Source organism: Misgurnus anguillicaudatus, chromosome 24 (assembly GCF_027580225.2).
Source record: "Misgurnus anguillicaudatus chromosome 24, ASM2758022v2, whole genome shotgun sequence".
In the NCBI taxonomy this organism is placed as follows: Eukaryota; Metazoa; Chordata; class Actinopteri; order Cypriniformes; family Cobitidae; genus Misgurnus; species Misgurnus anguillicaudatus.
Genome location: NC_073360.2, coordinates 9853683 through 9872335, shown reverse-complemented (window position 1 = coordinate 9872335; position 18653 = coordinate 9853683). Strand labels below are relative to the sequence as shown.

Sequence of the window (18653 nt, the reverse complement as noted above, 5' to 3'; positions counted from 1 at the left end):
TGCTATAATTGGGTCCCCAGTGCTTCTATCAACCTAGAAAATGTGAAATATATCAACCCAGTAACTTAGTTTTGGGAAACCATTCTTTGCAAGCATGTGAAAAAATAGGTCGTTGAAATCTGGCTACCCTTGTGATGTCAGAAGGGGATAATACCGACCCCTATTCAGCACTATCCAACCACAGCACTGCCATTTAGTGCAGAGATCAGCTCATTTGCATTTTAAAGGACACATTTTTGCTCACACCTACAAAGTTGCAGTTTTAACATGTTATAATAAATTAACTATATAATATTTTAAACTAGAACTTCACATGTTTACTCTGGGGACACCAAAGATTTATTTTACATCTTTAAAAAGTCTTGTAAATGTCCCCTTTAATTTGACCATAAAGTTAATTTGAAAGGAACAGTATGTAAGAAATGTATATCAATTAATCATAAAATGGCCGTGATATGTCACTAGACATTAAGAAGTCATTTTCATTTCAAATACTTATTTCACTGACAACAGTGGTCTGGCCAGGATATTGTCATTTAAAAAGTGGAGTTGCAGCCCTCAACTGATGTTTATGTTGTCATGTTGTGTATTGGCCACCATTTGTGTGATTGCAGTACCAGTTTTAACCACAAGTTTCGAGATTGCAGTACCAGTTTTGGCCACAATCCTACATACTGTTCCTTTAAGGTAAAAAGCTACAAAAGTATAAACCGTGGGCCTTGTAAAATAAAACCATTATCGTAATACTGTTTGTGATAATTTCCTCTTTGTTATTTGCGTTTTATTCCTATTTGGAGTAGTAAACTTCATGTTTTGGAACAGTAATCCAAACCATTGTATCAGTAAAATCTGTTTTTTTTTCTGCACTGTACCTCATAGACCGCATTGACTGTACTATGAATATAGAGAGACTTTCCTCATTGTGTTGTCCTGACTCGGTGACATTTTCATCAGCCAGATGGAATTGTGCCTGTAAGTCTGGCTGCTTTTTAACCTTGCCGGACCATGCTGGTACCCAGAGGATGACATGGCTTGTCATGAGGACAGAATGTAGGATCTCAAATATTAAAACAGGCTTGCTGGTGTTCAGCCCCCTAAATATAGAGATCATCTTTCCAGATGACCTTTCATTAACGCAGTGGTGACTTTTTTACTAAGTACTTTGTTAAATCAGTATTCTGTCATGTTGATGGATAAAACAACCTAGTACATCACAAGTGTGATACTTTTTATTTATAGCTCTGATACTGATATGAAATGATTAATCGATGTGGCAGTGTACCTGCAACAAAAGCTGAATTTATTTACTTGTTTTTCTTGGTTTGATGTAACTAAATTATTTATACTATTTATTTAAAAATGTATGAATATTTGATTCTCATTAAGTGTTAGCGGATCCCGGACGAGCCCCCACTATAACTTTTTATTACACCTCTAGACTCACTTGGGCAGGATCATTTCTGTACCTGTACTTGCATATCAGTGAATGTCAGTGTTTGACCCAGCCAGATAGTTTACATTTGAAAAACAGAACAACAACCATTACATTTTGTAGCTGAAAATGGCGCTTGTCACTGTTATCATGTTGTTTGCTTGCTATACTGCTAATCTTTAGTGACTGCAGACATTGCTTCTGGACAGTGATGAAAGCCCTAACAAAGGACACCAAGGACAGGCAAACAGAACAGGATGTACCTGTAGCAGTATAGTTTTCCACACTTTCATATAACTGGAATTTTGAGTCAGTGTTGGGACACATTTTTAGTTACAGGAAGGAAGTGAATGTTCAGACAGGTGATGTTCAGGTGTTAAGTTCCAGCCTTCAGTCATGAAGTCTAAATTGATTTGTGCTGGATCTTCCATGACAGTTTTTCAATGGTTTCACAAGATCACCAGCTGATATGTCAGTCTCTTATGCAGTTTCTCTGAATGATGCGAGAGATTGTGTAATTCATATTCAGAACTTGTCAAACTTGGGTGTCTTGGGTAAAAATAGATTTAAGACAATATTGTATACATGAGGGATGTTTTTGGAGGATAGAAAATTATTTGAAAGGAAATAAATGACTGATCCAGACATTTGAGAAGAATCATATCCAGACTTTCTATAGACAGACAGTGAATTTGGAGAAGATTAATTTAAGATGACGACCTCTCTGTCATGATGAATCAATGCAAATAAATTATGTTTACCGAAATGTATTTCAACCTCTATGCAGACTTTCTGATTAGTTGGATGAGGACACAATAAAAGCTTTACTTATTGAGAAATAAGTTAAGCTTTTCTTTACTTATAAGAAAAGCTTATTGACAAACTTGCATTACAAACTGCTCTAAACTTTTTTGTGGACTAGTACTGCCCTGCGGAAAACCCTTATATGGAGCTGGTTTTGGCGTGTGTTATGCAAATTACCAACCTTGTGCATGGGGCAGCTCATGTGTAACACTCCAAATATACTAACGTAAGAACAAGTATAAGAACAAACTCATGTGTGTACGCACGTGTTGTGAATTAGGCGGAAAGTTTTCGTTAGAAGTTCTATTGTGCGTATAAATACGAAAAACGTACGCAATTATCAGTGAATGAGACCCAATGTCTGGCCATCTGTTTTAGGGATGGGCACGAGTACTCGATTGCTCGAGTATTCGAACGTGGCATCGATGACCGATCATGAAAACGATGATCATGTGGGTTTATTTATTGTTTTGTGGTTATGGCGGCATTTGTATGTCTGGTTAGCATTACATGTGCCTGTGGTAGTAAAGACTGGGTGCGTCACGTGTTTGATGTAGTGTTAAGCTACGCAGACCGGCGTATGACATCAGTAACGTTACCATGCATGATTCAAAAACAAAGAGATAAAGTCTGAGCACCCGCGCGGCGGCAACTGCCGATCTGCAATTCTTTGAAGCCGAACACACCTAACAGGTGAGAGGACAACACGACACAGCTAATCGTTAAAATGATAGCAAAAGCTGCTTAATGTTATGAAGCTTATGCTTTGACTGGATGTGTTTAAAAGCGCACAGTTAATGTTCACATCCACAACGGGAGTTAAACTTTACTAGTACATAACTTAGTTTAAGTCTTGCATTTTGTGCAGATATATGCATGTTGTATTATACATTTATGTTGTATAAAATGCTTAATATTATGTTGAGTGCGTTTAGTTTCACTTTATGACGCAGCTTTTCTTGTTAGAAGTTACTATTAAAAACATTTAATTCATTTATAATCTAGTATGTGTTCTTTGTTCTAGTACGTGTCATAGTTTCTTCAAAATTAAGTTTTATCTAAGTGTTTTTAATAAAAATATATTAATTTTCACTATGACGTATACGCCCCGCCCCTTTGATTGCCCCCCCCCACCGTTAATCGAGTACTCGTTTTTCAGACCTATGGATTAATCAGAAAGAAAAAATTACATAAATGCACATCCATAATCTGTTTGTCCTCAAGCTATAGCGAACTTGGGTTTGGCAGCAGAACAATGATCCAAAACACACCAGCAAGTCCTCTTCTGAATGGCTGAAGAAAAACAAAATTAAAACTTTGAAGTGGCCTAGTGAAAGTTCTGACCTCAATCCTATTGAAATGCTTGACTTTAAAAAGGCGGTTCATACGCAAAACCCCTTCAAGTGGTTTTTTTTTCAAAGTTGAGTGGTCCAACATTCCTCCACAGCACTGTAACAGACTTCAGTTAAGTTGCTGGGTGCTAAGGGTGGCCCAACCAGTTATTAAGTTTAGGGGGCAAGCACGTTTTCACACAGGGCCATGTTGGTTTGGATTTTGTTTTCCCTTTAACATAAAAACCTTCATTTAAAAACTGCATGTTGTGCTTACTTGTATTATCTTTGATTAATATTTAAATTTGTTTCATGATCTGAAACATTAAAGTGTGACAAACATGCAAAAGAAAAAAAAAAATTCTGGAAGGGTTGCCAACACTTTTTTACACCACTGTAAGGGTTGAGAAAAGAGGATGGTGACCTTGTATTTCGAATGATCAGATTTTTTGTCATTTTGTGAGTGATGTAAAGTATGTAGTGATGAATCAGTAACTCTCCCCACTACAGTACATCAAAACAAAAGTATTCACAGGAGACACTTTTAATTTAAATCGATCCTTACACTTAGTGTGAGCATGCTCTCAGAGAGAACGCACTAAGTAAAAATAGATATAGGGTTATATAGGGCTGTTTTGTTATAGTTTTGATGCCGCTTTCTGGTAGTGATGAGCAGTAAAGATTTTGATATTTGATATTCCAAAGAGTCCATTATCTCATTCTGTTAATTAGGATGGGACAGTACTACCCACCCACACAAATGTTCTCTGTGTCTTATACACCCTCATACACAACAGCAGATGAAAACCAGTAATTATACACAAACCAATTTTATTTCATGTTCATTTCTGTGCATATCTTTATTTATTTATTTTTCATTTAATGCATTTTCTGCTCATTTTTACAGTACAAAAAAAAGTTTGGTTCGGCATTAACAATTAAGGTCATAGCCTAAATATTTTTCAGCATTTATAGATCAGACATCAATAATTCATAGCAATATGTATTCTTTTGGTGTCTCTGTGGTAACTAGATTATAGTGGTGCGTCATAAACTCAACAATAGCAAATAAAAATGTAAGTAATGAGACAACTCTTTGAGCCATAGTTTGTGGTTAGAATGAACTCATGGTATTTCCGATTAAATCTCAGGATGGTCGACTACTTCCGCCAGTCGTGGAGCGCTATGATATTCAGAAATGGTGGTTACCAAAACCACAGCTAATTTTATTGATGCTTGTTTACTTTACATAGAAATAACTTATACTTAACACTTTTTACCATAATGTCATTTAAACGTATGAAAGTAGATTTTTAAAGATGGGAGGACAGAGCTTGTAGCCACCACTGCTGTGTGTCATAGTGTTTACAGCATTAGACTCACTGGAAAGCATGTCAACTTCCACACTGCTACCTTGTATTTGATATTTTGCGATATATTGGATGAGATTGTTATGCGCATCTCGCCAGTAAAGCCGGTTTGGTGATTAGTGCTTTCAGATGGAGCGGAGTTCACTGACATGCTATAGGCAATATCACATCCATTATTGCAGGCGATTCGATAATGATAATGAATGTAATATGGCCTAGTTTGTCTCTACGGAAGTTAGAGTCTATTGTTTTGCTAATCAATAAATAGACCCAGATAAAATCTGTGGACTAAAATGTCCATTATCTGTGTAAATGTGTAGATTAGACAAAGTAAAATGTGGTGAACTGAACTGGGAATACTACATTTGTGTTATAAAAAGTGTAACAATCCTATAATAGATTTTGGCAGGTAAAGAACTCCAGCTTTCTAAGGCTTTTTCCATGATGCATTGAATCTATATTTTATTTGTACAGTATGTGCGTTCCCTGTGAATTAAACCCATGACCTTTAAATTGCTAGCAACACAATGCTCTAACAATTGAGACGAAACTACATCCAACCAAATTGAACTAGGGATGCACCGAAATGAAAATTCTTGGCCAAAACCGTAAATCGAAAAAAGCAAACCAAGGCCGAAAAACCGAAACACCGAAAGAAATTATTATGCCAGGTCTGAAATTAGCATTAGGTACAGAAATCAAATTAAATGAATCATAACACAATAAATTAAATATCTCATTATTTTTAGAGCTATTTGTCTCTTTGTCATGGGTTGTTTGATTATCATTAATGACACAATCTGACTGTAATCTATACATACACTTAAGACATAAACAAATGTTTTTATTAGAAGAAGAATACTGTGGAGATAATTTTGTTTATATGTGCCCTGTCAATAACAAAAAGATTTTATGTTTGCTTGTTTTTTTTTTTTAAACGCGTCTCTCTCATATGTGCACTATTAAGGGCACTTAAATGCGCGCGCGCGCACACAGAGAAGTAGGGTGAATCTCAAACAGCGCAACAGTCAATCCACATAAAAACGTTTCGTTGTGTTTCATTGCTTTATTCGCCAAATTTATGTTAATGGATTACAGTATGAGACACATTAGCGCGACTCTCTCTAAAGTTTACACATCAAGACATGCCTAATCTTTGCAGACGCATGCAAACAGCACGACCGTGAGTGAAACCTGCTTGAGCACGAAAGGGAGGGGTGGGTGACGACTGATCACCATGAGTGAAACCCAAGCGCTAGCGCACAGATGGGAGGGGAGTTGACATTCATTTTCGGTTGACATTTTCGGCTGGATTTTTTATTTCGGCCCAAAACCAATAATGCCATTTTCGGCCGAAATTTTCGGCGGCCGAAATTTTCGGCGACCGAAATTTCGGTGCACCCCTAAATTGAACCATTGGTATTTTAATATAAATAAAGAAAATAGTAGTAAATAAGAACATATCTACCATTCTGCACTATTTAGGCTTTTAATCAGTCCTTAATCAGTTTCTTGTAATTGTTGCGGGCAAAAAACTTAGATCTTGCGGCACATTTTCTTAAAAAAATCTGATGGAATATGTGGGATATTCATGCAATTTTATGCGATGAAATTGCGAGAACTTGCAAAAACTGCTTGTTGGGGTTTGCAGCTTTTTAAGGATGTTCATGTCGCGTAATTACATCACTTCATAATGTTCCCATGGCAACAGGGGGTCATGGCTGAGCTTCTGTGAAGTAAATGCAACATTTTTCAGCTTTCTGCTAAGATATACCGTATGTGACTTTTTGCTACGACAATGCAGGGATTATGAAATCATGCAAGCCCTGCATATTTTTCGCGAGGAAATCTGCAATTTATGCCGCGGAAGTGCTGTGTTTTTGAAAAAATGCATCCCCCACATAAATATGCGGACTTTGGCTGATTAAATCATGTGATCGCATAAACTCGTTTTTCTGGAGGGACTGTTTAATATCACAGTTCTGTAGTGGACTACTCGTATAGATCATGACGGCAATTGAGAAAACTTACTCTGATATGATATGAGGTCACACAAACTTATCTAAACCAAAGTCCTTTTAAGGAAGTCGCATTTCTGCGCTTGCATATTTGCAATGCATCCAGGAACAAGACCTGTCAATTCTACGCATGTGCAAAGTCTCTCTCACAGAGGATTTCATTTTTGAACTATGGCCGATTGGCTCTTTTTACTGGAAGGCAGGACCAGAGTGGCCATTCTGACCATTGCGATCCCCCCCCCCTTAATATCAATATAAACAGTGACGCATTATGTTAATAAATGTCTTTGTCTAAACTCAGATCAGAGTTTCCTCCGTTACGCTCGAGTGAGGGGAACGTGATTTGGTTGGAGAGTGAAAGTTTTAAATCATATGCATAGAAATTCCAACTTTCTTTTCAGCATGCTGTTTCGATTTCTTTGAAGTCTGATTTACGTTTCTCTGACATTTGTGATGCCCCCCACACACAGAGACGAGCATATACCCTGCAGAATTAAACCCCAGGTGGCAGGGAATTACAGCTATCCAATATTTCACTGACATGCTCCGGATGTTTAAGTTGGTCGGATCTTTCCTTGGGCCTAAGGCAGGTGTAATACGGTTTTTAACATCGAAAACATTGGCTATCATCCTTAAGCAAGCTCACACAACTATACGTTTCTGAACTCTTGCATACTTTTGTCATGTTAAATGTTATTTCATACTTGCAATCACAGGGATGATGGACAGATTTTCATCAAATTTGTTGAAATCAAATCATTAATCTTTGTTATCCTAAAAATACCTAAAACGTTTGAAAAACAGCAATATAAATATATCTCTAAGCCATTTCCAGGAGCTGCGTGTCATAGCCATAGATATGTATAATAAAGGCTAGATGTCTTACGGTGGAGTCTCTAACGTCATTACCTGGCGGCCATCTTACCACAGGCAGCTCGCTCACTCGTAGCATTGAGTTTTATTGGTGCAGGTACTTTTAAATGACCACAATTTGCTTAATTTTCTACCAATTTTCAAACGGTTTGGTTTCTTACAAACGTTATTACCGTGGCTATAAATCTGGATGCTTTAACATGTTTCATTCAATTTTTTTTGTATAAGTATGCAGTGTCATAAATACATCTTTGGCGTTTATAACAAACCAAACCGAATGAAAATCGGTAGAAAATTAAGCAAGTTATGGTCATTTAAAAGTACCTGGACCATTAAAACTCAATGCTACGAGTGAGCGAGCTGCCTGTGGTAAGATGGCCGCCAAATGCGGATGTTCCACTCAATTGGCCAGCAGCGCAGGCGAGACATGTAGCCTTTATTATACATATCTATGGTCATAGCTGCATGTGTATGGTTCTTCGTCTGCAGCGCATATTGAGTTTCTGCACGAGCGCGCCGTCTGGCTTTTGGATGTAGCTGCATTTCACTGTATTTTATTGAGAAGAATAGCAAGCATCATCGGTGCATATATTGGTGCACCCCAACATGAAACATTGTGAGAGAGAGAGAGAGAGAGAGAGAGAGAGAGAGAGAGAGAGAGAGAGAGAGAGAGATGAATCAGCATTAGATATTTTAGGACACAGCTTCGGATGCTATTGTTCGGATGTCATATTTGTAAATGTGCTGATTATCTTGTTTTAGATAATACAGCCTTTGACATTTCCTTATGTGGCATTTCAAATCTTATTGTTCTTCCTCCTAAAAAACAGCAAAAGATGTCTGGAATTAAAGTTTGTTGAGATGTTTATCTCTAGAGTTTGAATATATGACACATAAATAATTCTTCAAACCTGTATGCCTATCTTCTGTAAAGAATATTTTGACAGTTGTTTTTAATGTGGATGAGGATTGTGGATTTGCTTTAAGTCTTACATTTTTAAGTCTTTACATATTCCATTGACCTAGCTCTTCTTGGCCCATGCATAAGGGGCGGATCACATTTCGCTTGTAAATCCGTGCGGAAAACGCGACCTTCGGTTGGTTCTTGTCACATGACCTGCAGTGCGCTTGCGGCATTTTAGAAAGTTTACATGTTTTTAACTCGATGTGGTGCGGACGCGCCTGGAAAATACAGCGCGGCTACATTTGAAATAACGAACTTGAGCGCGCAAAAGACGCGAAATGTGAATTGCTCTTAGTGCTACATGCACACCAAACACGGGGCATCGCGTTACTCGCTCTAGATTACTCGTGGGATTTAACTTCGTGTCATGCAAATTTTTCGCTCGGGTTGAATATTTTCAACTTGGGCTAAGACGCGTTTGATGCGAATAGTTATGGCCCTATAATTTCCGCGATCACGGAATCGCGGACACAATCGCAGAATTGGCAAATTAACACTGAATCTAAAAAAAATTCTGAAAAAATCTGTTTTTGTGTGCGAGAAGAACGTATGTCTGGTGAAAATGCAGACCGGGGGAAGCAAATCTGGGCGACACTCCCCCTTCCGTCATTCCAGATCCCCTCCAAAACACTGAAACCATGGTGAAGCAGCTCTCCACGACTCTGCTTTCGTCATCGAAAAATTAATAAATTCGACGCTAAGCACTCCTACATGACTTTTATGTGACCAGAGAACTGTTATTTTGTAAGTTTTGTCAACATTCCGTTGACTGGGAGCGCAAAGATACATGCACTCTTTCTCTCTCATCCACGTCTTTCTGTCCGAAGTCCGAACACAAATCCTCGTATATTTGTTCAGTTTTATGCGTTTCAAGCGAGCTGAGGCAAACTATACCTTGCGTTTATAATCTGCGTCGTGACGCCGCTCTCTGTCTCTCTTTCGATCGCACGTGCAGAGAGCTGCGCGCTCATGCTGTCCGAAGTCAGATCAATAATCCTGTGAATGTTTGTAAAGTTATATGCATTTCAAGCGATTATGTTTAAAATATGGATTGCGTTCCGCCGGACTGATGTGTTTAAGGCACTTCTGAAGGCACCACTGCTTTAACACGCGTAGCCTTCTGCAACAACACTAAACAAACGCGCGCGTGTGTATAAATGCATGTTTTTACAGTCATTAAATAATCGTGTTATCCCGTTTTCCCCATAATCAAGCAGCCCTACTGCAAACAGGGAATGTGAAAAAGTGTTACCTTAGTAAATTTAAGGCAATTCCTATTGTATTTGTGTCCATTTTAATCATTAACATTAAAGGCACACTTTTTTATGACTAAAATAACAGTTAAAGGTTAAAAAAATAATTGCCAAAAATTTAAACGGACAAAACGGAATTTGGGGAAAAAATTAAACGGAATTTGGGAAAAAATAAAACGGAATTTGGAAAAAAATAAAACGGAATTTGGAAAAAAATAAAACGGAATTTGGAAAAAAATAAAACGGAATTTGGAAAAAAATTAACTGATTTAATAGGGCTCTAAATAGTGCGTGTTTTTGCTGCAAATGTCACATCATTCGAATTTTTCGCTTGAGTTGAATATTTTCAACTTGCGCGAAGGCGCGTTTGAGGCGAATAGTGCGTGTTTTCGCGACAATCGCGCTGCCCAAATCGCATCATTCGCATTGCTTCGCGCAAGGACGCGTCTGATCGCATCTTTGCATTGACTTTGTATGTAATCTCGCGCAAATAGTTGAACTCGCGTTTGGTGTGTATGCCCCATAAGAGTATCAAGCACAGAAACAAATTCCAGGCCATTAGTGTATGATTCACTTGAATTTGATTTTTTTTATATTTTTTGGATCCAGTTCAGAATATCTATGAATGATTTGTTTAAAAAAATTACCAGTTGTGTTTAAATGGTTAGTTCACAAAAAATAAAATTAAAGTTTAGTCAAGACTCATAAAATAATGAAAATAATCACCAAACAGTATATGGAACTGTACAAGTCGCATGAAGATATTTTTTGAACCTTAAGAAAAAATTAGCTTTCTTAAATCTTTCTTTAAAAATAATCAGTCTTGGTTTTAAACAACAAAGAATGCCAAAGATTAAATGACATAAGGATGAATAGAATACATGTTTATAGTATGTACTTATACTATATACTAATACTTTAAATGAATAGTTCACTTTAAAATGAAAATTCTGTCATCATTTACTCATCCTCAGGTTGTTTTAAACCTGTATGAATTTCTTTTTTCTGATGAACACAAAAGAAGATATTTTGAGAAATGACGATAAACACACAGCAGATAGTGAGCATTGACTTCCATAATAGGAAAACAATATTTTGGAAGTGTTGTGATAAATGATGAAGAAAATATTTTGATAAATGATGGTAAGCACACAGTTGACGGTACCCATTAAATTCCATAATTTTTTTATTCCTACTATGGAAGTCAATGGTCAGTATCTGCTGTGTGTTTACCATAATTTCTCAAAATATCTTCTTTTGTGTTTAACCACTAGTGTAATATTATAATAATAATATTATTTTTCACATGAATGCTGTTGTTCTGATGTCATACTTGTAAATGTGCTGATTATCTTATTTTAGATAATCCAGCCTTAAACATTTCCTTATGTACCATTTTCTTCCCCTCTTATTGTTTTTCCTCCTAAAAAACAGCAAAAGATAACTGGAGTAAATGTTTATCTCTAGAGTTTGAATATTTGACACATAAATTATCCTTCAAACCTGTATAGCTCTGTTCTGTAAAGTCGCAAATGGTGTTTTAAAGTTAGGTTGATGCCTTCTGTTTTGAGACGAGCTTTGCTGCCATCTAGCGTCAGCTTATTAAAATGTCCCAAAATTAATTACAGTTGAGCCAGAAAATTGTCCCTGGCAAATATTGTTATGTAATACTGCATTGTTATATTGTTATATAACTGTTTTTTTCCTGTCTCACTAGTCATCGGTTGGAGGTTCGATCTCAGGTGGCCCAGGCTTTTCTGTCAAAATTTCAACTGTCCTCTTCTGAGATGGCCACATTACGCACTGCACGTGATGGTCCCATCACTGAGGTGATCTCACATTAACATCATACAACAATTTTTAATGAATTTAAATGATTTATATGTTCCATGCATGTTGAATACACAAGTGTACACATTTTTGTTTTTACATATTTTTTTTAAGACAGAAAATATATGAATAACCAGCTTTTAAAATAATCCAATAAAATGCAGCTGATGCAAATAGTTTTTATTTGATCATTTCCTCAGAAATGGGGGGGGCATAAAAATGTAGAAATGATCATAAAAATAAAACATTGCTCAACCTGTCTTCCAGTTATCAAGATGAGTAATGCCACAGTTCATGGAATTATTTTTCTATGAGAATGTTGATGCCTTCCTATTTATGAAGCCCTATTACATGTCCAGCTAGTTGACTAATTCTTGCATCCATCTGGGACGTTTTAATACAAAATTCTCATGCTGGTCTAGTTAGTACAACCAAGTAGATCAATATGGCCTATAATAATATTTTTCCCTTTATAATGGCATGACAACTTTTTTTTAACTCTACAGGACTTCTTTAGAGCTCTGAACCGTGTGAAGAACATCCATGAAGACGTGAAGGTCCTACTAAGAACCAACCAGCAAACGGCAGGGTGAGAGAAAGTAAAGTTTGTGTGGGCTGAGGTGTAGATCAACATTGGCTGTTCAGTCTTGTGTGTTTAACTCTGTGGTCTGAATGTATCGGTAATGTTTAACTCTAGGCTGGAGATCATGGAGCAGATGGCTGTGTTACAGGAGACAGCATATGAGCAGTTGTATCGCTGGGCTCAGAGTAAGTGTGTCACACACACACACACACTCTCACACACACACACACACACACACACACACACACACACACACACACACACACACACACACACACACACACACACACACACACACACGCACACACGCACACACAGACACACACACACACACACGCACATACACAGCAGAAGTGAGAAAAGACTGAAATATAAGCAAAGCTGCTGCTTCCAGGAATGTGAAAGAAGAAACTTTAACTTATGACACTGAGCTAGTTTGTTACTTCACATCTATACATTAGGCACATTTTTAATACATTTTGTAGAAGCTATGATCTATGAACTCTACCATTTGAGCTAAGGAAACACTAACTTTAAAGGGACAGTTCATCCAAAAAGGTTCTGTCAAAATGTACTTGCCCTCATGTTTTTTCCAAACTTGTCTTTCTTTTCCCCGTGGGACAGAAAAGAATATCCTGGAAATATCTAAAGGTTTATTTACAATGAATGTGCACTGTGTATGGCTTAAATGCTTAAATCTACACGCAGCACCTTTAATACTTCAAAAATGATGTATAGATTTAGGTCGATAAACTGGGTTAATGCAAATAATTTGTCAACGTTTTTTGATACTTCACTGGTACTTTTTTGTTATTTTGGAGCTTGACAGCCACATGGAGAATGACAGTTCATATTCACTTTCATAATATAAGTAACTAATATGAGGACATTATGAATATAATCTGTAAAAAAGCCATTTATTTGATTTTGAAACAACATAGAGTGAGTAAATATTGAACCACTCTTTTAACCCTTAAATGCACAAAAGTTTCACCGGTCATTATTACATATTTGGCTCTTTTGACCCTAAGATACAAACAGAAAATACAGGAAATATGTACACAAAATTAAAAACAAAACAATTTTCAGAACTAAATGTTTTCCTCAGGCATCAGTCAGCATTTAGTGTTGACCTCTTTTCTTGGCACGAAACACATCTTGAGCTTTTTTGAGGAGACTGAAGTCCTGAAGTCATTTGATTAGAATTAAAAATTAGGATTTAATTTCATTTAGGTTTAAGAGATCCTGCAGCTGTCTGCTATAGAGACAGAGCGCAGCGCGTCATAACCTGAAAACCACGCTCACCGGGGGGGAAAACAATCCAACCGTCTCCATTGACTTTGTATTACGAGAGGCCGCCTCCTTGTCATTTCTGGCTTATAACAAAAAACAGAATAATGCCTAAAAGCTGCTGTGTGACAATATGTACAGCTAACAAGCCAAAGAACCCAGAAATAAGTTTTTATAAGCTGTCAAGCTCAAAAAACGAGCATTTAAAGACACAAAAGTGGAAAACAGGCAACTTTTCATAGTTCTCCTATTAGTAAAACTGTCCACTAGGGGGAAATGTAGTCGGCGATCCACTTTTTTCCTCCTTAAAGGCTGGGTTTTACTGCTCGACAGCTTATAAAAACGTATTTCTGGGTTCTTTGGCTTGTTAGCTGTACATATTGTCACACAGCAGCTTTTAGGCATTATTCGTTTTTTTGTTATAAGCCAGAAATGACAAGGAGGCGGTCTCTCGCTATACAAAGTCAATGGAGACGGTTGGATTGTTTTCCCCCCGGTGGGCGTGTTTTTCAAATTTGCATAACTCCGCTCTATCTCTATAGAGACAGAGTGCAGCGCGTCATAACCTGAAAACCACGCCCACCGGGGAGGGGGCAATTCATCCGTCTCCATTGACTTTGTATTGCGAGAGGCTCCCTCCTTGTCATTTCTGGCTTATAACAAAAACAGAATAATGCCTAAAAGCTGCTGTGTGACAGGATATACAGCTAACAGAAATAAGTTTTTATAAGCTGTCAACCCCAAAAAACGAGCGTTAAAAAGACACAAAAGTGGAAACGGGCAACTTTTCATAGTACTTCTATTAGTAGAACTGCATCCACTAGGGGAAACGTAGTTGGCGAACCACTTTTTTCTCCTGTTAAGCGTCACCGTCCCGTATACGGGACACCTAAGTTTACTTCAATATTGTTCAGGTAAATGTTAATCTATCACTACAAACTATATATTGTTGGAAAGGTCTAAGCCTCTAGAATAGACATTTTAACAGTGTTTTATAAAATAAATTATGTAGGGAGAGTAATTGATTCATTTATGAAGAGAGTGCACCTCAAAACATTAATATATCCTGCTAAATGTCACTGTCTTCCCAGAGGGGCACCTACGTTTACTTCAGTGTTTTCCATGTAAATTCTTATCCAATCCTGACAAACTATATATCGTTTGAAAGCTCTAAGGGTGTAGTTTCCATTTTTTTCATCAGAATTTTGGGAAAGAAATTACATAGTGAGAGCCATTTTCTAAAATTCCAAAGGTCCACAGGTGGGCCCATGTTGTTATTATATATTGGTAACACGAATACCCTATCTAAACCTAAAATATCTTGACAAACTATATATCATTGGAAAGCTCTAAGAGTGTAGATTTCATATTGCATCACCATTTTGGAGAAATTATAACAGAGTGAGAGTCAGATTCTAAAATGTCACCGGGCCACAGGTGGACCCAGTTTGTTTTTACATATGTATAGCACTAATACCCTATTCCAAACCTAAACAATTTTGACAAACTATATATCATTGGAAAGCTCTAAGAGTGTAGTTATCATATATCTTTACCATTTTGAGAAAAAAAATGACGTAGTGAAAGTCAGTTTCAAAAAGTTCACGGGCCCACATGTAGGCCCAATATGTTTTTAAGTTTTTCTAACACTAAACCCCCACCCTAAACCCCAAAAATCTTGATAAACTATATATCACTGGAAAGCTCTCAGAATGTAGTTTTAATGTGTCAAAGTCATCTGATGATAGAAATAATTTAGTGACAGTTTTTTGTTACATGCTCCCCTCCCATAGGAATGCATATTAATTATTATTTATTCATAATGCCTATATCCTATTATAAATCTTCAAAAATGTTGACAAACTAAATATTGTAAGAATGTAGTTTTCATATTTCAAAATATTTTTGCAGTAATAATAATGCAGTGATAGTAATTGAATAATTTGTGACAAGTGTATGCAGCAAACCGTTGACACCTACTGGCGGTTGTTGGTAAAACCACTAAAACTGTGACACAAACCTCATTTTTTGTGATTTTAACTTGAAATTTTAATCACATCTGCTTGAGACATATGGCCTCATGTTTACATTATTACTTTTTTGAGAAATGTACCTTTTCATAATTTTTTTGTCAAAACATGTTTATTATTATGTTATCATGTTATTATTTTGTTTTATGCTGCTACTTAGCTGTATTTTTTAAGTTATGAAGGTTTAAATCAAAACAAACCAACTGCAGTTGAATTAAAATGAATTGGAATGCACAACCAAAAAACGAGAATTCTGACCAATTAAAAAAACGGTGGTTATCTCGTTTTGCAACGAAACTCTTCATATGTAAACTGCTATAACAATTTTTCTGTTAAATATTTTCACCTGCTTACACTTCAGTCAAAAACCTTGAATTGCTAAATGTTAAAATGGTGCACTAATGACATTCCGGTTCTCTAAAGAGAGAAGATATGCATTTAAGGGTTAAAATTTACATTTTAATATAACATAAGGCCTTGTTATTAAATGTATGTCTTCGTGTTTGAGTTTTTGCTCAGTTTTTCTGTATTTCTGTCTGTCTGTAGATGAGTGCAGAGGATTGACTCAGGAAACATGTGATATTTCTCCAGTGCTGACTCAGGCTATGGAAGCGCTCCAGGAGCGTCCTGTTCTTTATAAGTAAGTTATGTCCCTCACACATTCTCACATACACGTCAGCTCTTTTACAAATCCTGCTGAGCTGCCTTGCTGTCTAACGTCTACACAAACAGCTACTACTTCAAAATGCTACAGTATATGTATTTATATAAAGTTTTAAAATACTGAGATGTGTTAGTGCTCCATTATCCATGTGCTGGTTTTGCAACAACATCATTCGTAGTTACTTAGGATTGATTTTGCTTTCAAGTTCCTCTGTTGCACCATTAGGTGTCGCTCATGTCCGCCTGGAAGCAGTTTAGCAACTATGGTGTTTGCCTTCCCGACTGTTTGCGCTTTATGAATGGACTTCCGCAAGGGAAAACAACTGTTAGGATTGATTAGTGTTTTGGAGTGAATGGGCAACATCAATACAATAACAACCCTGTTTGCACGAAGAGAGGCTGAATGGAGTTGACGTCCGCTTTGAGTGCAAATAAACTCCTCGGTGTGTTTTCAATTCATCAGTATAAGTTACACAACGTGTTTGCTTAATGCAAACATCAAGCTGTTATTCAAGCGCTGAAATATTAAAACAAGCATCATCTTTGCTATCGGTCATGTGTATGGTTTGGGGTTTGTTTAAATCTCTAACCATGAGTGTTAAAACCCCATACTGCACATTAGTGCTACAAACATCTGCAAACTCATATTGTGAGGTATGTGCCTTCATCATCCTAAACAATTGGACTTGAATTGGTAATAAAATCCCATTGAGGTTAAATGAGTCACATCTAGGGGCAAGAGCATAATAAAGACTTTGATTTCGATCCTAGCAACAGTCTACACTGTAAAAAATCAAGTTTAGCTCCCTTAAATTTAGGGGTTTTAATCAATCTGGCTGTGCAAGTTATTCTTCATTTACCATTATACATTTTGACTACACTTGCAGTGTTGGGTGTACCTAGTTACAAAGTAATTACTTACTGTAATGTAATTACTGTACTTTTCTTTGAAAAGGTAAAGGATTACTCTTATATTTACTGTAATTTAATTACAGTTACTTCTGATGTCATTTAACTAAATACTGTGTATATTATGTAAACTGTAATACAATAGTGGATTTAAAGCTCACGTAACACACGCTGTTTCTGCATTTCTGATATTAATCTGGAGTACCTATGGAGTAGTATGACATCCTTTATATCTCTGAAGAGTCTTTAGTTTAATCAGATTTATAAAAGAAAGATTAGCTTTAACGAATCTTTCCGATAACGTACGAAAAAATGAAGAAGGAGGAGTTATAACACGGGAGGAGCGAGTAGGAGTCATACAACACTATACAACACTGTTTTAACTTATGATTCACTACATGTTCGTGTGATTTATATAATATACATGCGCCTATTTCCAACATAAGACAGAAGTCTTACTTACCACGTGTAGCTCGTCATGACCCGGTTCTGAAAATCCACCGCATCAAACGCACACGCAAAACTCCGCTGCTAATCCGGATAATAAACTATATCCATTGTTTCCATAAGGCTGGATGTCTTCTCCTTACATCCAAAAACACACTTCTTCTTGTGCCATTGTTGACTTTTGAAATTAAACAAGGCTGAGTTAGCAAGCTCTAGCGTCTCCCGCTGACTGACGGCTGGGCGGGGTTTTCCGGGGGAAGTTTTCCGGCGGAAGCCCATATAAAGAAGTGATACGTATCGAAAACCCCTGAAACGTCAGTTAGAACCGTAATCGAAAAAAATTAGCCGAAACTTGTACGAACCCTGGCGAAGTGCATTCGGCACAGAAATACTCTGAAACACGCCCAACTGCATTTTTGACACTTTGCCTACGTTTAGCATGAGGAAACAACTCTATAACTGTGTTACTAAGTCAGAATGCTTGAAATACCATTAACCCCCCCCTTTAACATTAAAATTAAAGTCTAAGGTTAAAATGCATGTTTTTATGTATATGTCTCACTTTAAGTTGACCATGTAAGTTAACAAGAATAATGGTAACACTCAAATTCTCACTATTAACTGATTTGTTTATTAGCATTACTATTACTGAGATATTGGCTGTTTATTAGTACTTAACCCTTTAACTGGCGCAGCCCTTTTTGAAGGGGGTACACATTCAATTTAATATAACTCTGGCATTTTTTTGGTCTAGAAGCCTAATTTTGGTCTTGTTTTAAAGAAGACACTTCAACGTTTTTTTACGGAAGTGTCTGGAGGTGAAACTGAAGTATAATTTTTTAATTATAGCAGCTTA

At 36.8% G+C, this 18653-nt stretch overlaps 1 protein-coding gene across 1 annotated transcript in view; it reads left to right on the top strand.

The window, feature by feature from the left end:
- The window catches only part of cog6 (component of oligomeric golgi complex 6), a 69450-nt gene that overhangs the window by 12033 nt on the left and 38764 nt on the right, over positions 1-18653 (top strand). Inside the window, exons 5-8 of the mRNA XM_055195925.2 lie at positions 11763-11874; positions 12382-12464; positions 12573-12643; positions 16325-16418. Of these exons, the coding sequence (XP_055051900.1) occupies positions 11763-11874; positions 12382-12464; positions 12573-12643; positions 16325-16418 (360 nt within the window). The remainder of the gene's footprint in view (positions 1-11762; positions 11875-12381; positions 12465-12572; positions 12644-16324; positions 16419-18653) is intronic.